This window comes from Penicillium cosmopolitanum, assembly GCF_028827165.1.
Source record: "Penicillium cosmopolitanum strain IBT 29677 chromosome Unknown utg000008l:1.0-4398992.0:1.0-4402845.0, whole genome shotgun sequence".
Classification (NCBI taxonomy): Eukaryota; Fungi; Ascomycota; class Eurotiomycetes; order Eurotiales; family Aspergillaceae; genus Penicillium; species Penicillium cosmopolitanum.
Window position 1 is genome coordinate 3,607,582 of NW_026622678.1, and position 22,442 is coordinate 3,630,023.

The following is a 22,442-nucleotide window of genomic DNA, read 5'->3' on the forward strand; positions in this document are numbered from 1 at the left end:
CCATTCGGAAGTTGACCGAGATATAGAAAACAATTCAATGCTTTGCAGTGTCGGTGAACTTCCGAGCAGATACTCATCAAATTCCATACATACCCTCCAGCTTACGTCTCCACGGGAAGAAGAATATTGAATTGTTTTCTATATTTCGGTCAACTTCCGAGCAGACACTGGTCGAATTTCATCCCCTTCATCTTACTTCTCCACGGTCGACAGAAATATAGGATTGTCATCTATACCTCGGCCAACTTCCGAGTAGAGACTGAACAATTTTTGCCACGTCCATTTCACTGCTCTACGGGGTAGCGGGGTAATTCTGGGGTATGAGGTGTATTGTTCCAACGCAAGAATAACTATAAGTGTCTTTCCTTCGGACTCACTTTGGGAAATGGCGTAGCATCAGACCACTTCTTGAATACCGCGCTCAAATCAGAACCATGTTCAACTTGAAGAAGCTTAACGCTTACTACGTGCTCACAATTATCATCATAGCCGCCGGAGGAATACCGAAAGGCAAGCCAACAAGCCAATGTCTTCCATATTATAATCAGATGTTAAAACTTTCGCAGGCTACGATGAAGGCGGATTCAGTGCCTCCATCGATTTGGCTTCGTTCAAGAAAGACTTCAATCTCATTGCCGAGCACTGGGAAGACGATCCCAGTGGTCTCGCCGATCGCAAAGCAAATATATCCTCATTTGGTGTGCTGGGAGCAGGATTTGGTTCGTTGCTGGCCTTGGTAATTACAGACAGACTTGGTCGCCTGCGATCATGGCAACTATTCATATTACTCTGGGCTAGTGGGACATTGATGCAAATTTTTTCCTCTGGCATCATAGGTCTGATGCTTTTTGCACGGATCTGGGGAGGTCTCGGTGCGGGTGGCCTGACTGTCGTCGCACCGCTATATCTCTCTGAAATTGCACTAGCGAAGTCCAGAGGAACTGTTGTCAGCATGTACATGGTAGTTTTGCTTTCGTTCCTTACAATTGGTTGTTCCTATTTCCTCCTCTCAATATCTTCCCAAATTACAACTAACGAGTTTTGCAGGCTTCTTCGTCAACTATGGTGTCAACTCTACGATGGCGCTCAGTGCGGCCCAGTACCGTCTCGTACAGGGAATCCCTCTTATCCCCGTCGGTGTCGCGTTCCTCAGCTCGTTTTTCTTATCAGACACTCCTCGATGGCTCGCATCAAAAGAAAGAGATGAAGAGGCACTAGCAGCCCTCACACTTCTTAGACGTTCATCCCCGGACGATGCCTTGGCTGTGTCGCATGAGTACCGAGACATCAAAGAGCAGATACAGATGACGGACCAAAATGTCGGCGACGTTTCAACTTTGACAATCTTCAAAGAGATCGCAACATCTGAAAGTTATCGAAAACGGTTTATACTAGGTGCACTCATGCAAACAGTTGCCCAGTGGAGCGGGGGCAACGGCATCACTTACTACATCCCTGAGGTGTGTAAACCAATCCCATTTCATTGAAAAATGATACGACCTGATTTCCTGACATATAAAACTCCTTTTTTACGATCTAGATCTTTACCTACGCAGGAGTAGCTGGAGGCAATACCTCGCTCATAACCTCGGGCGCTTATGGCATCGTCAAACTAGTCTTTACCATGGTCTTCACATGGGGACTCGTTGATAAAATTGGCCGACGACGCTGCATGTTAACTGGAATTGGCCTACAGTGCATAACCCACATCTACATGTCCATCTACATGTCCGTGTTCCAAGACGGAGGGAATAAACCTGCATCCGATGCAGCCATTGCCTCGGTCTTCATCTACGCCGTCGGCTGGTCGATCGGTCTATGCACAGTTCAGTACCTATACGGCACAGAAATCTACCCGACACGCATTCGCAGCGTTTGCTATGCGAGCAATATGGCTTTACACTGGTTCTTTCAGTTTGCTGTGGTGCGGGTAACGCCCAATATGTTTGTTTCGCTGGATATATACGGTGCATACATATTCTGGTCGATAGTTTGTGCGATTGGGCTCATATTGCTGGGGTTGATGGCACCGGAAACCAAGGGAATTCCGATGGAAAGAATGGAGGAGCTATTCGCTGGACGGTGGTGGATGGGTTGGAAGGCTAAGGTTGATTTGACGGAATTACCTTGTGGAGATGCTGAAAAGCCTGGAACAACAGTCGTGGAGAAGGTCTGATAGGGCGCAAAAGAAAATGAGAGTGAAAATGAATATATGAATAATTCATACTAAGATGACTATTGAAATATTATACATTACTGCTTATGTTGATCTCAATCTATGACAGTTACATCCCAAATCAAAATACCCCATAGGCTGCTAGCCACCTTTGGTAGTCCCTACTAATACTACCATGGCAACCCCTTTCTTATCCCCAGACTCACTTCGAATCTCTATTGTAGATATCGTTGTACTTGGCCAGCGCTTGCTTCACAAGAATTTCGTCCTCAATATTCTGGAAGCGGGCAGGATCTAAAGCCTTCAACAAAGCCTCATCCTCTTGTTCAGCTCCCCCGAGGATCTGCCTGGATATCAATTTTGCTGTTCCAGCGGCAGTGGTAACCCAAATTGCAGCACATAGCCACAAGTTGGATAAACCTGGAACTCTTCCTGCGAGAGGAAGGTTATCTGGCGTCACTGCAAATATCCCATTGAAAGGGCGCTTCTCGTCCGGATCCTCGCTAGGTCCTTTCACCAAAAATTGATGGCGATTTTTCAAATGCGAGGTAGCTTCCAACAGAACGTTCTCAAAGCTTGCGGGCCATGGCCCCATTGCTGACTTTGTTGGGCTCGCCTGCATTGGCGGGTGATCATAGCTTCCCAAGCCATCGCGGTCACCATGATCTCTGGCGTAGACATGGTGGTCTAGCCAGCGGATAAATGGATACGGTGTTCCAGATCGAGGAGGTCGGAGAGGGGTAAAGGTATATGGATGTGCAACGGGGATTATAGGCACTGGGAATTTAACAATATCGTTTGTTAAAGGAGAAGTCCAGATACCCGTGGCGAGAATGACAATGCTACCATTCAATGTGATGTCCCCATTCGAGCAATTGATGGTCGTCATTTGATTACTTTCAGTTGCGAAACCAGTCACTTCAGCTTCGAGAAATTGAACGCCCCTAGCTTGGGCCTCACGAATATAATAAGAAGCAATCCGAATAGCATTGGCCGCTCCATCCGTTGAGAAGAGCAGTCCGGCTTTCACACTCTTGGCATCGATAAAGTCCGGAGCCAAGGAAGCAGCGACTTCCGGTGAGATTATTTCAGCGGGGAGGCCGGAAGACTGCGCGGCTTCTTTTCGGCGATGCAGGTTCTCGACACCGTCTGGAGTTGACGAAAGTTCGAGTCCGCCGACAACATTAAATCCGTCAGGGATTTTGATGTATTCGGATACCGTATCTTTCGCAAGACTGGTGAGAACATGCGACTCATTGTACTGACCTACAAAGCCAGGTGCATAGCCTGTTGATCCTAACAATTTATCGAGATATTTATCGATGAGGACAATTTTGCGGTCATTGTCTTCTTTAGAGAGGAAGTAAGCGAGGGAAGCGCCGACTATACCGCCTCCGATGATAAATATGCGGTCGGAGGAGGGGTTGTCATTTAGGTCGGAAATTCCCACGGCTTGCAACATTGTTGATTTTCGCGTGGGTAGTAGTATCTTGGGAAGCAGGCACGATGGCGTTTCGAGGAGTCAATTTAAGATATGCCAAATGCTGTATGAATGGTATGCCGATATCGGATACATTAAGCTCGTATATCCGTGCTTAGCCGCAATACGAAGGAGAAATGACTCACTTGTTTACTTGGCATCATAGCAGGTCGGATAATATTCAGCGACCTTGGTGCATAATGACAAAGGAATATTGCAGGTTGCTGTTTCAGACCAATAAGTAATGAAAGCAGACAGATATGTTATGGGGATTAAAATAGGGAACTGGAAGAAAGTACTAGGATCTCGTAGTAGTGAACAACAAATAAACTTAGTATTATCTTCAATTTACATTATTGTGGCACAAATCTGTTCAACAATGGCTGACTACTATGGTGGTGTCATTAGTTTGCCGCCCCATCCACCGAGGATCTCGACGCATCTCTATAATTTCAAGCATGGGAGGGATCCTTCAATGCTTAAAAACTCCATGCTACTCAATCATAGAGATAGACTCATGCACATTAATTGAAAAGAAGTTTGGCTCGTGAGCAGCTGTCTTCGAAGTACGTTATCCTGAACTCAATTTTGCCTATCGTTGAATCTACTCAACTTCCGCCCCTCGAGAGTAGAATGACGGCATCTTCGAGAATTCTTTCAAAGGATGATATGACAAGACGTCCTTTCAGAGAGAAAAGTGGCTTTGATTCTCCTTTATCATATTTTTGATGTCAAAGAGACTAGTGTTCAACACAAAGACAATGTTAACCTTGATATTGTTTCAGTGTATTTCGGTAGTCCTCGAGTTTATTGTCCGGTTAAAACAAAGATATAGTTTAATCTGGTACTATGGAGTTTCCAGCTATAAAAACCCCAGGCCTGACCTTCTCTCACTATCATATTATCATCACATCACGTTATTATCTGTTCGCGCCTATCTGGGCCAGTTACTTCAGTTACTTCAGCACCGGCCTTATCACATTTAGCTCACCCAGCTCCATATATCCATCATGCGTCCTCCGGCTCCTACCCAGCCCAACCGGGCTGCGTGCGAAGCATTCATCACTGAACGTAAACGAATTGTTGACCAAATCTCAGGCTGGGCTGGTCGGCTAAACCAAAAAGAGGCAGATTCAATCATCTACGATATTAGGCAACTGATATCGATTTTGAGAGAATGGGACGATCTACGTGGCGATGAAACCGGCAATTGCTTTCATCAAAAGGTCCAGAAGATTATGGATTCATTGGAGTTTGTGTGGCATCAGGTTGATAAGTGGCTCGAGGCTGATTGGCTCAAGGAAAGGGGGCTTGATGCTAACACACGCGATTTCCCTGTCGGTTCCTTTTATTATATTTCCCAGGTATTCAATATTGTCGGGTGGCAAATCGGACGACTGACTCTCCAGGGTTATGATTATAGTGATACTTATGCCGTCGAAACTGCAAGGAGGCTCGAGGAAACAGAGTGGGGTTATGTAACTTGGGGTAGATGTCGAGGCCCCGCCATGACTCTGACGGAAGAGAATGACCCCAATGGTGATATCGCTAAGCTTCTAGTATTCTGGAATCGTATCCATATTGATCTTATCAGTGGATGCGCATGCCTTCAGTGCCTGGGCGTTTAAAAAGGATGGGGTGCCTGCACATAGAGCGCTCTGATTGCACGATTACAAGAGGACACTTTAGCTTCCTTATTCTGAGCTTTGTATCATGTATTTTGTTTTACATATATATTATAAGTTTTACCTTGAACGTGTTTACGGTATTTTTCATGCGTACTAAAATAAATTGCGCTTCCTACTAACTAGTATTCTCTCAATTATTAAGAAATCAAGCAGTCTGTAGGTTTAGAGAACAGTAGAGACAACCTCTATGTTAAACCGCTTAAAATATCCACTCGGTATAGCCTATAGAGCCGACGAATCTAAATTATGTAAGACGTCTGGTGATGCCAAAAGCCCCTCAAGGGGCTGTCGGACTCCTGTAGTGAAACCCTGCAGAAATATTGTGGCTCCTCCCCGCAATACGAGCTGCAGGACGTGAATCAGCCGCGGAGGCTAATTAACCCGACGAACGCCCCATATCACATGCATATTATTGCGGGGATAGGTCTCTGTGACGCTCCACTGTCGATTTTGGTCCAGCCCCATCGGGTCAAGGCCGCAGGTCAAACCTGCATCTGCAAGGCTGATTTAGAGTCGGTCTCATTATTTAGACTGCCAAGTACCTAGACCTTGATACATCCGCGGAGAACTTCGGGCAATGACTCCTAGTCTGGCAACATTCCTGGCTCTAAGACAGGGTAGCGCATTAGCCTCATTCCGCATCCCGTTTTTCGATCTCGAAGAAAATGTGCAAACAAATTGGCTGCCTTTTCATCGCCCAATAACTTGAGGTGAGCGCCCAATCAGCGCGTATTGATACTCCACTTTGTGTTCTCGACGATGCAGGGTCTTGTGTTTGCTCCTGGGGACTCTATTGAAGGATAACCTTTTCTGGTTTCAAACTGCGAGCAACAAGAGAACAGAAAATACGAGTGCGTGAATTTCCAAGAAGTGTTTTTCCCAAGTTGGAATTGAATGTGGGTTCGAAGCAAGTTTTTTACCAACTTTCTTTTCAAATTGTCTTGTCAGATTCAATCTGGGCAACATTATAAATACCTCAAAATTATAAATACCTTCGACTTTTCCTCCGAGATCAAATTATTCATTCATCTATCCATCTTGATTCAAAAGCCTTCCAAAGAAAATCCACCTTGACCTAAATCATCTTCCAAGCTCTCTACTATACCATTCAAAATGAAGATCTCCGCCAGCGCTCTCCTCGCCCTCGTCACCATTCTCCCCATGACCAATGCATGGATCTTCACCACTAAGAACGGCCAGTGGGATGGCACTAAGAGCAAGGCATGCACCAAAGCCCCAAACAAGAAGGGTACCACCTATGACTGGAGCTCCCGTGGCTGTACCATCCGCATCTTCAGTGACAGCAAATGCGACAACCAGATCGGCATTGCTGATAGAGATTGGAAGAACCACGAGCTGAGTCGTGACATGGGAGCGTTCAAGGTTAACTGCTGAATGGTTGGTAGAATGCTCGGGGGATACCAAATGGATATATTGAAGGGAGCTCAGGGATTGCCCATGTTTCTGTCTTGGTTCTCTGTGTCTCATTCGTTCCTTGCCGTTAAAGTTCAATTATGATTTTGCTCTTCGTATCTATGGAATGTGGAATGAGTGTGGGCTCTATTCTGTCAATGTTTCTTATGATAGGATATACGTCAATGACTACCATGAATTAAACTCACTGATGTCCAATAAGTGACATACCAGTATGAAATACATTGTAGACATGCGAGTCAGCAGGTGGTCATACAGTATCCATAGCTGAGATTGAGCAACGCTTGTGAGCAGCAATATGGAATTTCCCCTTTAAACTGCCCTTGTAAATTCCAAGAATATCTCTATTTTCTCATCAAACAAGTTCTGTAGCCTCAATATTATTTTGATAATAAATATTAATATTTACTCCAAGGTCACTGCGATGTATACAATCACTCCGCACGGACCACCGAAGATCTTCACTTCCGCCCGCAACGCCGCATTTCCTCTTCTCTTCTTCTCCTCACACCTTCAGCCTAAATGTCCCTGCTACGCGAAGCAGAGAGATGTCTCGCTAACCAACATGCCCACAATCTAAATGCCTTTATAACCCCACTGTCACGCTCCGGGCAGTGGCTAGACCGCGTGAAGGAAGCTGACCAGCGCAGCGAGAAAGGTACCGTACCGCACCGCACCGCACCGCACCGAATGATCCAAAGCATCTCCACCAAGTGTTACCATAGGCTAACCAAGGATTTATTTGACGATAGGAACTCCCAAATCCGCAATCGATGGCCGCCTGATCTCGATCAAAGACAATATCTGCACGCGCCAACTACCAACGACATGCGCCTCGGGCATTCTCGATAAATTCACCAGCCCGTTCAATGCGACAGTAGTGGAGCAATTGGAAGGAGCTGGAGCTGTGATTGCTGGAAAGACGAATCTAGATGAATTTGGAATGGGATCGCACTCGGTACATTCGCGATTTGGACCTGTGAAGAATCTCCGGCGAGACTCCGCGGGACATGAGATATCGGCCGGTGGGAGCTCTGGTGGGAGTGCAGTGGCTGTTGCTGCAGAGCAATGTTATGCGTGAGTTGTGATATACCTTGGAATTGTCGGGATTGCTGCTGATATGATCTGTCTCGCGCAGTGCAATTGGAACAGATACTGGTGGCTCTGTCAGATTGCCCGCTGCATACACGGGGACGGTGGGCTTCAAGCCATCATACGGACTGATCTCGCGATGGGGTGTTGTGGCATATGCCAATTCACTCGACACAGTTGGGATTTTGGGAACAAATACTTCCAACGTTCGAGATATCTTCTGTAAGACAAGACTGCGCTGTCTCTGCTCTGCAGAACCAGACCAGCTAACTAACACCTTTCCAAGCCATTCTCAACCACCACGATCCCCGCGACCCAACCAGTCTCTCCAAATCCTCACGATCACGAATTCTCGCCCAGTTACAAACCTCCCCCCCTCTCCACGCGCCTAACATCCAAACCCCTCCGAATCGGCGTCCCACTCGAATATAACATCTCCGAACTCACCCCTTCAGTCCGAACCGCCTGGCTCTTATCTCTCGCACATCTGCAAAAGCAAGGTCACACCATCCACCCGGTCTCATTGCCAACAACCAAACACGCCTTATCTGCATACTACGTCCTCGCACCGGCGGAAGCTTCTTCAAACCTGGCCAAATATGACGGCGTTCGCTACGGCACCCGCGCCGACGGTCCAGATGGTAATGGCCAGGCCGATGGAGTTCTTTACTCTAATACGCGTGGAACTGGATTCGGGTCGGAGGTCCAGCGCCGCATTCTTCTTGGCACGTTTAGTTTAAGTGCGGATTCTATGGATAATTATTTTATTCAGGCGCAGCGTGTGCGGAGACTTGTTCAGCGGGACTTTAATGATGTGTTCTCGGCTCAACATCCTCTATTCGATGCGCAAGCTGCTCACTCTGACTCGGTTGGTGCTGGTGCTAGCGCTGGTGCTGAGGTTGACGTGATTGTCTGTCCTACTGCACCTTCGTCTCCGCCACGTTTGTCAGATCTAACGGGTGATTCTGAAAAGTCTTCGCCTTTGGATGCGTATGTCAATGATGTGTTTACCGTGCCGGCTAGTTTGGCGGGTCTCCCGGCTATTTCTGTGCCTGTGACTGTGGCCGAGTCTAGCCAGGATTCTGGCGCTGATGCTGAAGAACTGGCTGGTATTCAAGTTGTTGGTCAGTATGGAGATGATGAGTTGGTTATGAGTGTTGGGGAGTTGCTTGCAGGCAATCGACTTGGGGAGCAATAATTGCAGAACGCCGTGGACGATATAAGTCGACGGTGGGCTGGCTATGCTTTACATATTTGTATTACTATTACGATACCATCTACTGTACAATTTCTATTCAAATGGATATTTTGATCCAAAGTTTACTAGTACCTGCATACTACTGTTACTAATATATTTCCCCTCAGATCTGGATGCGAGGCCATGGCCATGATACTATCTTAACCTAATAATTCAATTCAATGGTATCATATCTTGGAATATGTGACTATAAACCCCAAACGCCTCGCCTAACATAACCCAGGACACAATAGTCAGTATCTCATCGGAGTCCCTCACGTCATCTCAACATCTTCATCCTGTTTAGCAACAGGCATCTCCACACTAATACTCGGTGTCCCATCTACCCCATTACTCATCCCATCTCCCACCGGAGTCGCAGAGACATCAGCAATCGCAGCAGGTGTAGCCTGGTTACTATTGGCCGCAGAATCAAAAGCCGCCGCAGCACCAGGCGCCGAGCCAGACTCCGGTGCAAGAATTGCCGAATCAAGCGCAGCCCCAACACCACCTTGTAAAATCTCCGAGCCACCGACAGCGCCAGAAGCAGTTCCATCCGGCGTATTGTTATTGCCAATGACATCGCCATCCACACCGCCCCATGTAAACATTGCCTCAAGCTCATCCACGATATCAGCAACAACATCTTCGACAATTTGGTCATTGAATCGCTCGCCGAAGGGACGGATGAATTCGCCGGTCTCGGTCTTCTCGGGTGGTCCTACCCACCACGGCCCTTCGAATCGACATTCAACTGCGCCGCCGCCGTAGCAGCTGACAGCGGGATAGTAGCCGATCATGCCGTCGTCTGCATTTTCACGCTCGCCGATGCCGAGGTTATTCGTGCCGTTTGCTAGACGACTAGCTGGTGGGAGGAAGGCGTAGAGATCTTTGAATGGAGATCCCATCTTGACTCCATTTTTGAAGATCGTTATGCTGGAGCCGGGAAGTGTGCGCAGAGAGGCATCTTCACTGTTCAGTGGAGAGGGGTGGCCGAAGGTAGGTGTTTCTTTCAAGTTGAATGCGTAGTCGCGGAGATGTTTGGTCGAAAAGACGTTCGACTGCTGCCAGCAGAAATCAGACTTATAATGGAAAGGAATGCGGTCTCGAATTAAATTGGAGGCGACTGGGCCCGGGGTGGATGGTCGGTATCAGTGCCATCTCCAACTCCATCCACGGTTGGATCATAGGTTCCCTCGACAATCTTCTTGTGTGTAGCTAGAGGCGGTAGTGTAATGAGCATGCCGATGACATCGCCTTCGTTAATAGCTTCGCCCTTCGGGAAGAAAAACTCGCAGCGCATCCGATTAACCACTTCACCGTTGACATCTCGGATTCCGTATCCGTAGCAATCAACTCCGACATTGACGTCGAGATCGGCTTCGCGCCGGGCAAATCCTAGCCGGACATGACCACGAGATGAAGAAGCAGGACCACCGGGTCGAGGGGAAGCCTGTGAATCATTGACAACGCCACTTATCACCCGCGCCTCGTAGTAGTATGTTCCCTCTCTGGCGCACACATTTGCACGCGCTGTATGCCACGCATCATTGGTCGTTACCGCCGTCGCATCTTGCGAGAAGGATATGGCGGCTGGGGAGTCCTCGAAACTGAATCGGGCATGGTAGGGGCGGACGTCCGTTTGGCGATATTTAATATGGGGAAAGCCTGGGTCGGCAATGGCGTAGGAATAGCGGAAGCCGTTCTTATTTGTGAGCTTATCGACGACTTCATAGAAGTCCCAGCTCTGGCCGAGAACGCCGGAGGACTTTTTGGTGACGTAGCTCAGTTGGCGAGGTTGTGGAGGATATCGATCTGAGGAGCGTGGTTCGGCGAGTAGGAGAGGACGGAGTATGGATAGATTTGAGCTGGGGAGTGCAAGACTAGCTGCAGCTGCACGTTTCTTGGGTGGTGGTGGTGCGCTTTCAGGATCGAGGCCTTTTGCTTCGCGTTTCTTGCGACTGTCACGCTTGTTCCGCTTTGCGCGGGCATCCCCTTGTACTGATGCATTGCTTCCTGGAGCTGGAGAGGAGCGCGAATTCAGATCTGAGAGTGCGCCGTTAAGCAGAGGGCCATTACTGGGAGGTATAATGGGGGAGTTGATATTGGATGAAGGCGCAGATGAGCCCGGAGCTTGAGCGGAGGCCATGGTGGAGAACACCGCGGGCAGAGTTGGTAAGGAACTTCCCTGCTGAAGCTATCCTTGGCCGATAAAAGTCAAACTTTGGCGTAAATTATGGAATATCAGACTTGACGAGACCAGCAGGACCGACTGGATTGGATTGAATGTCAGCTTTCTTTCCGTTCAACGCGAAGGAAGAACAACGCGGCGGGCGGTGACAAATCTGCCGACAGAAAAGTGACCGACAGGCGGTGAGGCCAAACTTGGAAGGCGGTCGCGATAGCAAAAAAGAAAAAAATACTGATTAGACCCACGTGACCGAGAAATTTACCCACAAGCAATCAAGCATTGCATTGTAAACCGCCATACAGGCTCGACGCTTTCTTTGATTTCACCCAGATTCCCCAAGTCGACGGAATTCTGCAATATGCCCAAGGCCACCAGCTCGCGCGCCGCCGCGGCCCGCCGCCACAACCCTTTGGCGGAAGATATTACGTCCGCGGGGCAACTCCGGGCCCAGTCTAACAAGAAGGGCAAGAGTCGATCGCAGGGCGAGGAGGAGGGAGAGGGCGAAAATGGACAACGCTTTATCGATGCTAAGATGTCCCGCAAGATCTTGCAGATTGGTCAGGAATTGGCGGACGAGGATGAGGCCGAAACGAAGCGCGCGATGGGTGCGGGACAGACCATGCCGAACCCTGCCTTTGACTTTGATGCCCGATTGGATGAGCAGGAGATGGAGGCTCTTTCTGATGATGAGAACGCCAATTATGAGAATGATGAGTGGCTTGATGAGGATGTCGAGAACGCTGTAAGGGAAATCGTTTATGCGAATGGTTTGGATATGCGGCAGACGCTAATGCTTGTTTGTAGGAGGTTGATCCCAATGATCTCGACTTGTTCAATAAGTTCATGCCAGGCGACCATGAAGAAGATCCGATCTTCCACCCCCGAGACCCCAATGCTGCTGGCCAGACTACCAACCTTGCCGACTTGATTTTGGAGAAGATTGCTGAGCACGAAGCCAGACAGGCCGGCATTGAGACTGGCGGTCCAAAGATCCAGGGTGGTGGACTGGCTGAGGATGCTGTTCAGATCCCGGCTAAGGCTGTGGAAGTTTATGAGAAGTATGTTATAAAGCGACGCTATTTCTTTCTTTATTTTGAAGAACCAAGCTAACACCCCACTAGGGTCGGTATGATTCTCTCTCGTTACAAGTCCGGACCCCTCCCCAAGCCCTTCAAGATTCTCCCCTCCGTGCCAAACTGGCCCACCCTTCTCGACATCACCCACCCCGAGAACTGGACCGGTAACGCCATCTACGCCGGAACCCGCATCTTCATCTCTTCCAAGCCCCACGTTGCGCAAGAGTTCATTTCCACCGTCCTCCTGGAACGAGTTCGCGAAGAGATCCACGAGACCAAGAAACTGAACGTCCACACCTACAACGCCCTGCGCAAAGCTCTCTACAAGCCCGCCTGTTTCTTCAAGGGTCTGCTCTTCCCCCTCGTTCAGAGCGGCACCTGCTCCCTCCGCGAAGCCCACATCGTTTCCTCCGTGATTGCTCGCGTCTCCATCCCCGTCCTTCACTCCGCCGCAGCTCTTCTCCGCATGTGCGACCTGGCCGCGGAACAATCCATGCGCTCGCTGGAAGCCACCGGTGCCGTGAACACTTTCATCCGAGTCTTCCTGGAGAAGAAGTACGCTCTTCCATACAAGGTCATCGACGCGCTGGTCTTCCACTTTATGCGTTTCCGCACCGACAACGACACCAACATGGGTGATGGTCCTGGCAGCGCCAAGGCTTATAAGCTCCCCGTTCTGTGGCACCAGTCTCTGCTCGTATTTGCCCAGCGTTACCGCAACGATATCACCGAGGATCAGCGTGAGGCTCTGCTGGATCTTCTTCTGGTCCGCGGACACAAGGATATTGGTCCTGAGGTTCGTCGGGAATTGCTCGCTGGTCGTGGTCGTGGTGTTGTGATGCCCGACCCGGAGGCGCAGAATGCTATCGACGCTGGTGATGATACGATGGATGTGACTATGTAGAGACGCTGTTGACGCTAAGCTGACGCTGATGCTACGGTTTCTTTCTATGAAAATTTCCCCCCTGCATATACCACCTACGACCTGGTCATGAGCACGTATTGATGGAATGGCGTTCTTGTTTTACTTTTTTACTTTTTTTCTCTTTGTGCATATAATTCCCCTGGTGTCGGAACTAGTGGAGTCGATAGATACCACAGCCTCTATGGACTAAAAGTATTGGACATTTATTCATAGTTCCGTAAATTCGGGTGTCTTCTAGAATTTTTGCTCTAAATAAGATAAGATGTGAATATACTCGAGAGGACCCTGCCATCTGCGAGATATGGCGCCGATCCGCTTTTTGTTTGGATGATTGACAACTACGGGACAAGCATGGCAGAAATTCGCTCTGAAAATAATCCTGCGAGGTTAGAAAAAAAGTAAGCCGTGCGGATGCCGTCGCGATGAGTGCACATGGACAAACATATCAGTCTCCGTGCCCTTTAGATATCTGCATCGTGAGATCCACCCCGCATTCAGTTGGAGCTTTTTACTCACGGCTTCGATTCAGCCACAATTCGGAGTATCTATTCCCAAGAGCCAAATAGTTTCCTCGTGTCAATTGAGGATGTTAGCCTCGAGTCCGTCTTTCTTCCTCCGCTCCATTCGGCGTGACCGTGTATTGCGTTGGAATATCCTAAATCGACGACCAATCCCGCGACACCGGAGACGATCGAGAGCGGCCCCGAGAAACGACAAAGGTTTCAATTTCACATTGAGGGCAAACGGATATAAGGGTTGATTCGCAGTATATGCAGGGTAAGAGAGCCTCTCGGCGGGCTGTTGATGTACTGCATAGGCGAAAAAGCACGTGGTCACCCCGTGACACCGCAGATCTCAAAAGCTTGTTTTGACAGTCAGGTCCTCGACCACGACGATGAGAGTCAATTCCGTGAATTCAAATGGAGATAGTATGTTCAGTCGCTCGGTATTTAAGTCCTCGTGTGCCTGTAGGTAGTTGGGAGCGATTGTATTGGAAAGTGGAGGTTCTCGCACTGGGACCCTGGTTTGTGTAGTTTGCGGGAGACAAATCGCTGGTCAAATGTTCAATGAGTATTCAGGCGTCAGAAGCTTCTTGGGAGATATAATGCTGCAAATTTTGGGTGCTCTTGGAAATTCCGTTTTGTGATTGCGATTGTTTTGGGGAGAAAGTGTGGAGGGATTTCCCAGGGTTGTGCGGCTAACCGTTGTCTATGTACTCGTTAGTCTACACCTTAATTCTACCCAGATTTCTCACGAGATCAACACTTGATGAATTCATGATTAATTCTACAGTATATACCAGTACGGTAGCCCAAGCATTTAACAACTTTAATCAACAATTTGATGTTCTCCTATTCTTGTTCTGTTGCTGTTCTGTTGGCGTAGGTACTGCGGCTCCTACCAAACTGTAAGCGCCGGGCGAATCCGGCGCTAGCTAACCTTAAATAAATTGTCTAGCATCTTTCTACAGTGCATATTTTCTTGAATTCAGCTACATTATATACTCAAAGTCAGTGTATACTCACTTTCAGCAGGTGAACAAGAGAATGACGGTCATCAAACCAGGCACCCAACCTTATATCCCCACACCCCCACGTATATCCCCACGCATATCCACGTCCACATTCACCCCAGTCACTCCTGCCGCCGGAATCAGTGACTGCCTCCGTTCGATGTGACGGGGTGTTTGTTGTTGTTTTGATTTCGGCTCCCTTCGTCTCTTCCTTCTTCCTTCTTCCTTCTCATCTCCATTCACCTCACTTCTCTCACACTCTTCTCAACGACTTTCAAGTCACAATGAGCTCTCCCAACAAGCGATCGAAAGGCACACCGGCCCCGGGCCTGGGACTCGACATCTCCGATGCAGAGATAAAGATTTTGATCTTCGGTCTCGCATGTAGTACTCCTGGCAAGGTATGTCCTCACCTCCATCCACCCCATCCCGATCCCCCAAATCAAGCATCGAAAACGCGATTAGCGTCGAACACCATACTCGAGAATCATCTTGATCTATCTCGCCTCTCTCTCCCAACCCAAAAGACCACTCATTCTGCATTCAAAATTCCCATCCCTTTTCATCCCCATGCCCCCAAACCAAGCATCCCGAACACATCAACCATGCAGCACAATCTTCAAACTGCATTTCAGTCTGTCCTACCTTTCTCTCACAGCCCAGAATCCCCCTGTCTATCCCCAGAATACCGCAAAGAAACACCCCACTAACATTCGCCCCAGGTTGATTTCGACCTCCTCGCCAAACGAGGCGGATACACCAAGGCATCGGCCAAGGTCCTTTTCGGGAAGGCGAAGCGCAAACTCGCCACACTATTTCCAGAAGAAAATGTCACCGATACCCAGGACGACTCCAGTACCGCCAACCCTCAAGCGGTTGAGAATTCGGGTGCCGCTCACCTCCAAGGCGCGCAGTCTGCGGCAGATACAGTGGTCAAGGAGGAGGATACTGACCTTCTGTCTGAATATTTGATGTCTCCCATGTCCACGGGTCTGAAACGGAAGCACTCACTCAGTGAAGAGGAAGATATCGAGGAAGCTATTTCCTTTGACATTTAGCTTTTCGTTTGAACACCGGCATCGGGGGTCGAGATGGGTTTGCATGGACTTTTTTTTTTGAAGGCCCGGGTCGGAGGTTTATGTGCAGGGGGGTTTCTTCTCGGTATCTTTTTTCAATTGTTCCTTTTGACTCTTTCTTTCATGTTCCCCTTTATTTTTGATGGTTTACTTTTCACCCATGTTTGTTTCTCGTTCTTGCGGGGCTCTTCATGCTTTGTTTTCTATTTCTATCCAAGATAGCCAAGACGGAGTGGTAGTTTGAAAAGGTGGACGCTTACGACAGAAATCCTTCCAAAATCGATTATGCAGAATTTCAGCCACTGGCTTCGACAACCCCTGTTTTTGCTAGGTTCTCATGAAGAGGATGTGCATGTGGGATCGAGAGAGGTTTTCAAGACCTTTTCTTGAAGGCCCGGAATGGCGGGCTGCAAGCGATGGAATTTCTCTTTCGAAAAAAGGACCATTCTTGTTTTTCTCTCATTTCTTCGTGTTTTAGCTTTCTTCTATCCTTATTTCTTGTTCATGGGAGACTTTTCACGATTTACTTTTCCATTTTCGTCTAAAATGGCCAAGACGGAGGGGAGTTTGCCAGACGTTCAAGATTTTCAACTTCAGGGTACGTACTGGAGTTCGAAACGTAAATTTCCACTCCATCTTTGTTGATGGTTGTTGTCATCGTTGTGGTTTTTCGACATTTTCTTTTCAAAAAATTCCCATTCACGGTTGCTTTTCTTTAAGTTTTTATTGTCCACACTTTATTCATTCCTTTATCTTTTTAGCGGTCAAAGTGAAGGGGGCATTCGAGATAAAATTTCTTTTCTGTATTGATCCGTTCTCTTTCTTGTCATTGTTGTAGCGGTTTGAGGCGTAAGTGACATTCGGAACGGACATACTGGACTTAGAACTCTAGATGTACAGTGTCCTACATAGCGTGGTTCACATAGATCCTTTCTAGGTAAATAAAAACGGTCCCATCATTCTTTAGCTCTATGAACATCCTCACAAAATAGTTGCAGGCCATTGTGTGGCTTGTACTGGGCTGTAGATCTTGGGGCAGGCTATCCGTGGCGGTAATGTCTGGTCTTCGTATTTCCATCCCACCGTTGCTTGGCAAGTCTATAAAATCTACTATATCATGATCACATGGCAAGCAACTCCTTAGAATATCACTGGATTTAACATTGCAATTTTCATCTTTGGACTCAGGTCAGCGATCATACTTCTCAGTTTTCTGCTCCCAGTTCGGCATCACTTTGACTGGTACGACGTTCCAATTCTTTGGCCTTGGAAGTCGCAATGAGCTGTGATATCGCACTGGAGTCGAAATTGAAGAAAAGTACTCGTCCCGAAGCACATGAGATGCATAATATTGACCCCGCGATAACCATGCCTTCTGATAAGATGAGTCCGGCCGGTCGATACTCCGGTGGCAGCCAGAGCAAGCACTCATTGTTCCACATGATACATGGCCCATATTGAGTCAAGCCTAGGCCTTCAGAATAATGAGGCCCAAAGTCATAGGTAGATACTTGAAATTGAGCATGACTTGAAGAAGCAAGAGGGTCGACAGATAGTTCACAATTTGGAACAAATGGTTCAAGTGGAAATCTCGAGTATCCATAGTAGAGCTCGTTGTATAATGGTAAACTTTCCCCACTGCTGATATCCCAAACTTGAACCTGTTGACCACCTAAGAATGACGCCAGATATTTCAGATCGTTTGAAAATATTAAGGAGTTGTCTGGGTCGTCGGGCCAGTCATTGAGAGTTTGAAGACATCTTCCGCTATGGACGTCCCAGATCTTGACATCATGTGGTTTAGCAGTAGCCTTTGTGGCAAGTAGCGTGAAATCATGGGAAAAGTAAGGCCTGGCTGCAGCATTATGGCTATTGAAATCGCGTGGACGCTCTCTGCTGGTGGCGTCCCATATCCGAATTGTAGTATCTGCTGAGGCCGAGGCGAGGAGTTTTGAATCATGAGAAAAGGCGATCGAAGAAATAGAGCCTCCATGACCTTTGAAGATCTGAAGAAGCAGCCGATTGCTAGTATTCCATAGATAGACATCATGGCCTTCTGTGCAGGCGGCAAGCACTCTAGAATCGTCAGAGAACACCAATGACATCACATTCTGACTGCGCCGCATGCCTGTTACATCGTCACCAAGAGTCTGGATGCAATTCCAATTGTCGGTTTTCCAAAGCTTGATTATATTGTCATCCGACCCCGAGGCGAGAAGCAGAGAATCAGGTGAGAAGGAAACCGAGTAGACGGATCCCCTATGCTCTTCCAGAGTTTGAACGCATTTCCCAGTGCGAAGATCCCGAATTTTTATAGTCTTTTCAGCTGAGGCTAATGCGATAAGACTCAGCTTCTGGGATATTGTTACTGCTGACATTAAGCTATCATGTCCTTCTAGAACCTTGAAGCACTTTCTGCTTTTAGTATCCCAAATTTTAATAGTTCCAATGTGTGACCCACAGACAATGTAATCGGGTTCGTATAAGACGACAGAAGTCAATATCTCATCGTCTTCGATCGTCATGATGCAATGGCTGTTATCTGTATTCCACAGCTTGATAGTAGATCTATATTCACTGGAATATACAGCATCCAACGACCTTGACATAGAGACGAGGAGCTTGGAATCGCGCGATAAAGCCATGGAAAGTACCGGATCGCTGTTTTCAAGGGTAGTAAGGCATTCTCCACTGCTGGTATCCCAGATTTTGACGGTGCAATCATCGGATGCTGAAGCAATGAACTTGGAATCGTGAGAGAAAGCAACCGAATTGACTGAAAGGCTGTGTTCTTCCAACGTTTGCAGACATGGACTCCATTGATACTCCATATCTGGCTGTAGAGTAATCCACAAGGGCTGTTGATCTTCATATTGGATCCTCGTTCTGCTATTGACTGGACTGAAGATCAGTGCAGATGCATACACTTGAAGTGGCCAGCACCTAATGGCAACTTGATGATATAGAAGAAATCGAGAGGCATCTTTCACTCTATCGACCAGTTCCGCATTGTCTGTCTCTGACTGAATATTGGAATTATTACATCTTAGCCGGTTTGAACCTATAATAATGGGTGTATAGACATACCTCAACTAAATCCTCAAGCGTGAGAATTGCTGCTACCCCTTTTGATACACTTCCCAGTAGAGAAATAGCTTCGAGCCAGTGAAGGTAGCTCTTACAGAAAAATATATCGACTGTGCCGCCTTCAGCAAAATCATCGGGAAACTCTGCGCGAACTTGGGGAGAGCAGGCCCGGAGATGGTCGACCCAGTAAATACAGGGGTATCGTACTGCCGCCAATGGATCCGGATCTGGCTGTTCAACTTTGCCTATCTCGTACCCAGGATGAATGAGATCGTAAATGTCACGTCGCAACGTCTTAGTTATAGCGTCCAATGATTTCGAGAAAATGTCATAATGCACTTGTTCAGGTCCGCAAGGGAAAACTTTGTCAACAGCCTTCTGATGGATAAAGTCTTTTGCAGATTGATGTACCAAGGAAATTATAGACCCTCGAAGCGTAAGGAAAGAGCCACAGAGACCGATTAGCTGCGCTAGATATGAGATATCATCATCTTCGGAAAAGTCGATATAGGAGCTTAGCTCTTCCAACGTGATAGGTCGATATACTGTTGTAGTGATACCAAGTATATACTTGCAGATCTCAGAGTCAGGATCATTGTCTATCTGGTCCAGCATTCGTTGATAGAGTTTATCAAGACCGGCAGGGAATTGTTTCAATTTTTTCGGAACTTGTAAATTCGAAAGCCGGGGACTAAGAAGTTCGTCACAGACCAAGGCCACCCACAGAAAGGTTCCATGCGCATTCGATAGCAAATGTTGAATAACAGCATCCCGAGTACCTGGAGAGTATCTCTTTCTTTTCGATAAGATCCGAACCCTAAAATTGATAAATAATTCAACAGCCTTGGACACTGAATCTTCGTTGAGCTCAAGCGAAAGCTTCTTTTTTTTGGATTCGATTTCATGGGTCTCCAGAATCTCTTCAATTGATATCTCATTGCGGCTTGTGACAAGCCATTTTCCATGCATATTCGAAGATTGAATTTGCACGATGAATTCGAGAAGAAGGTTCAAGTCTGTGGTGCATTCATCCAGGGCGTCAATGATCACATATACCTTCTGCAACGTTGGGTCTTCGAGGATCTTAACTAGCATTTGCGAGAGCGTCTCCCAAGAATTTCGACGATCTTCAAAAATTCTCTTGTCTTTGTCGTACTCGCGTCGCACATGTGAGATGAGAGTTGGGTGCTGATCAATTAGCATAAATATTAATCCGCGAAGAACGCCAGTAGCATTGTTCAATTTCGCGTCGGTTGCCTGGCAAAAGAAATAGATGATCGTGGTCTCAGAAGCGACAGTAGACTTCATCAATTCGTTTAAGATACCACATAGAAGCATGGTTTTGCCCTTCCCAGGGTCGCCCTTGATCCAAAGGAGTTGATCCTTTTCCTCAAATCGCCATCTTTTGAACTCTGCATTTTCAAGAACCCAGATGTATGCGTCCTCTAGTAAGCCGCCCTTGTGTCTCTCGATCCGATCTTTGTCGCGCTGAGGATTTGTCTCGCACAAGGCTTGCAGGCATTCTCGATTCAGTTGAATCTCACTTTCTTCTGAAGGTAATTTAGCGCTTAGTCGAGGCTATAGCTTGGCTAGACTTACCGGATTGATAATTGAAATTTGCAGTGATATTGCCATGATTTTGTGTAACCTGAAGCCCGGCGTTTCTGGCACCAAAAGATGCGATATTTTCTTGGGCCGCTGCACGACTCTCTATTGTACTGGCTTCGCCATGATGGTTCATCCTTGGAAGACTGTTGATTTCAGCCGTCTGCTCATGCTCTTCACCGGCAGTGGGATAGCCAGTCACCTGGGGTCAATCTCGAATGAATTCTGCCCCGGAAAAATGAGGTCGCGATATTAACCGTCGCCCGATCCAAGGAACGGATGTCTCAAGGTGTTCGTGCCCAATCGGCCGCAGATGAGGCTCACAGATTCAGGTAGAGATACGAGGGAAAGCGGGGTAATAGTCGCCATAGACAGAGCGCATCTAGCGCCTCCTAGGTGACTATTAACCTGATAAACTGTAATTTGAATAGTATTTCGTTTGACATAGCACTTTGGGCTATGGCTTCATTGCTCAGATTCTTCGCTCTTCAATATATCTGTCACCATCTTTGGTTGTTCCACATTTTGGATAGTATTGCTTTGAATGAATGTGTTGACAAAAGTACATTTTTGCTTCGTTGGTGAGAAAAGCGTTCCAAGCCTGACAAACAAGGCATTTTAAAGCACATTCTCTCTTCATCCCCTCTTCATAATATTACTATACTATTTTTGTCAACTTTATCAAAAGAAAGAATGTTAAATTGAATATTTACAACCTTAAATTCTATTAGCCTCATCCAGCCTCTTTCGAACGGAATAGCGATGTAGGCGTTCCCTCCATCTAACACCACGCCCATAGTAACAAAAGGCAAGCCGCATACGGCGTATTGTCATAACAAAAATGAAATAAATCTCAAATGACGGTAACAAAACACCCTCAGTAATTGTAATCGGCTACTGCCAGCTCATGCTGCGCTCTGCGGCCACTTCCACCTCCGTGTCCTTCCCCCCCACAGCGGCCTACATTGTTTGTATTGACATGCTTCGAGAACCCCTTTCTCGTCTGCTCGACAAAGACACAGCTATTACAAATGCCAAGAATAAAAGAATCCGAGTACAGCCGATTCACATTTTGGCCATCATCGCGGAATAGTATTCAATATCGAAGGTTCAAATTGACCATTATTATTGTATTCCTGGTATTAGTGATATATATATTCCAGTCAAAGAGATCAGAAATATATTTTTCAATCAGGACAACTTGATACAAAACACCGTGACACCGAGCCACAATGCAAATAAACTTGGGCCAATTGGTGCGGACAAAGAATCGGATTCGGAGTATGGCAAAAGTTATTAACATGGCAGATACGGCCGCGGGCACAATCGCACGATACCTGAATCTCGCCATATTTAACTATATTCGATGCCAGAACACCCTATTATTGTGTCATACTAACTACAACTACTAGTACTACTAAATTGATTTTACGACGACTGAGTTGATAGTATCCAATAATTCGTAGTAGTGCTCATTTACTAGATATTTGCTTTTAAACGGAGTATCTTTACTCGTACTCCGTGCAGAATCCTCATTCCATTCAAGATTTGATTGCAATTGACTAGTAGGGAGGTACTCCGTACTCCTCACTCAGGCTCGGTACACAGTCCATGCCCAGGACAACCACCACCGCCTTCGCCCCGCCCCCTTTGCGATGTCGTTTAATTAGAATCATGTTATCCAGCTACATTTGTGGATATGACGTACGGAATATATTACCTCGAGGTCTGTCTATTCAGTTCTAAGTAATCTCCTCTGCCCCATAATTTCCGCGCCTGCGGCACTTCATCAGACTAGTCATTACTATGTAGCAAGCTACTGCAGGCACCAAGCACAGAATACATAATATTGACTTCAAGTT

At 47.2% G+C, this 22,442-nt stretch overlaps 9 protein-coding genes across 9 annotated transcripts; 6 read left to right on the top strand and 3 right to left on the bottom strand.

Annotated features, from left to right (window-relative positions):
• Positions 1-434: 434 nt before the first annotated feature.
• Positions 435-2,176, top strand: N7509_007889 (uncharacterized protein; the record flags this gene model as incomplete). The annotated part of the gene is made up of 4 exons (XM_056632526.1): positions 435-510; positions 567-989; positions 1,048-1,460; positions 1,541-2,176. The coding sequence occupies 4 exons, from the start codon at positions 435-437 to the stop codon at positions 2,174-2,176; spliced, it is 1,548 nt and encodes a 515-aa protein (XP_056488077.1).
• Positions 2,177-2,378: 202 nt separating this feature from the next.
• Positions 2,379-3,638, bottom strand: N7509_007890 (NAD(P)/FAD-dependent oxidoreductase; the record flags this gene model as incomplete). The annotated part of the gene is made up of 1 exon (XM_056632527.1): positions 2,379-3,638. The coding sequence occupies one exon, from the start codon at positions 3,636-3,638 to the stop codon at positions 2,379-2,381; it is 1,260 nt and encodes a 419-aa protein (XP_056488078.1).
• Positions 3,639-4,666: 1,028 nt separating this feature from the next.
• N7509_007891 (uncharacterized protein) lies at positions 4,667-5,284 on the top strand (the record flags this gene model as incomplete). The annotated part of the gene is made up of 1 exon (XM_056632528.1): positions 4,667-5,284. One exon carries the CDS (start codon positions 4,667-4,669, stop codon positions 5,282-5,284), a length of 618 nt encoding a protein of 205 aa, XP_056488079.1.
• Positions 5,285-6,457: 1,173 nt separating this feature from the next.
• On the top strand, positions 6,458-6,739 carry N7509_007892 (uncharacterized protein; the record flags this gene model as incomplete). The annotated part of the gene is made up of 1 exon (XM_056632529.1): positions 6,458-6,739. One exon carries the CDS (start codon positions 6,458-6,460, stop codon positions 6,737-6,739), a length of 282 nt encoding a protein of 93 aa, XP_056488080.1.
• A 561-nt stretch (positions 6,740-7,300) lies between these two features.
• On the top strand, positions 7,301-9,068 carry N7509_007893 (glutamyl-tRNA(Gln) amidotransferase subunit HER2; the record flags this gene model as incomplete). The annotated part of the gene is made up of 4 exons (XM_056632530.1): positions 7,301-7,436; positions 7,531-7,855; positions 7,917-8,076; positions 8,157-9,068. 4 exons carry the CDS (start codon positions 7,301-7,303, stop codon positions 9,066-9,068), a joined length of 1,533 nt encoding a protein of 510 aa, XP_056488081.1.
• Positions 9,069-9,382: 314 nt separating this feature from the next.
• On the bottom strand, positions 9,383-11,256 carry N7509_007894 (SPRY domain-containing protein; the record flags this gene model as incomplete). The annotated part of the gene is made up of 2 exons (XM_056632531.1): positions 9,383-10,189; positions 10,276-11,256. 2 exons carry the CDS (start codon positions 11,254-11,256, stop codon positions 9,383-9,385), a joined length of 1,788 nt encoding a protein of 595 aa, XP_056488082.1.
• Positions 11,257-11,656: 400 nt separating this feature from the next.
• N7509_007895 (snoRNA-binding rRNA-processing protein ENP1) lies at positions 11,657-13,278 on the top strand (the record flags this gene model as incomplete). The annotated part of the gene is made up of 3 exons (XM_056632532.1): positions 11,657-12,040; positions 12,103-12,356; positions 12,420-13,278. 3 exons carry the CDS (start codon positions 11,657-11,659, stop codon positions 13,276-13,278), a joined length of 1,497 nt encoding a protein of 498 aa, XP_056488083.1.
• A 1,818-nt stretch (positions 13,279-15,096) lies between these two features.
• On the top strand, positions 15,097-15,870 carry N7509_007896 (putative histone h1.3.; the record flags this gene model as incomplete). The annotated part of the gene is made up of 2 exons (XM_056632533.1): positions 15,097-15,213; positions 15,535-15,870. 2 exons carry the CDS (start codon positions 15,097-15,099, stop codon positions 15,868-15,870), a joined length of 453 nt encoding a protein of 150 aa, XP_056488084.1.
• A 1,223-nt stretch (positions 15,871-17,093) lies between these two features.
• On the bottom strand, positions 17,094-20,716 carry N7509_007897 (uncharacterized protein; the record flags this gene model as incomplete). Its single annotated transcript, XM_056632534.1, has 4 exons — positions 17,094-18,256; positions 18,350-18,911; positions 18,976-20,525; positions 20,575-20,716. 4 exons carry the CDS (start codon positions 20,714-20,716, stop codon positions 17,094-17,096), a joined length of 3,417 nt encoding a protein of 1,138 aa, XP_056488085.1.
• Positions 20,717-22,442: the final 1,726 nt, after the last annotated feature.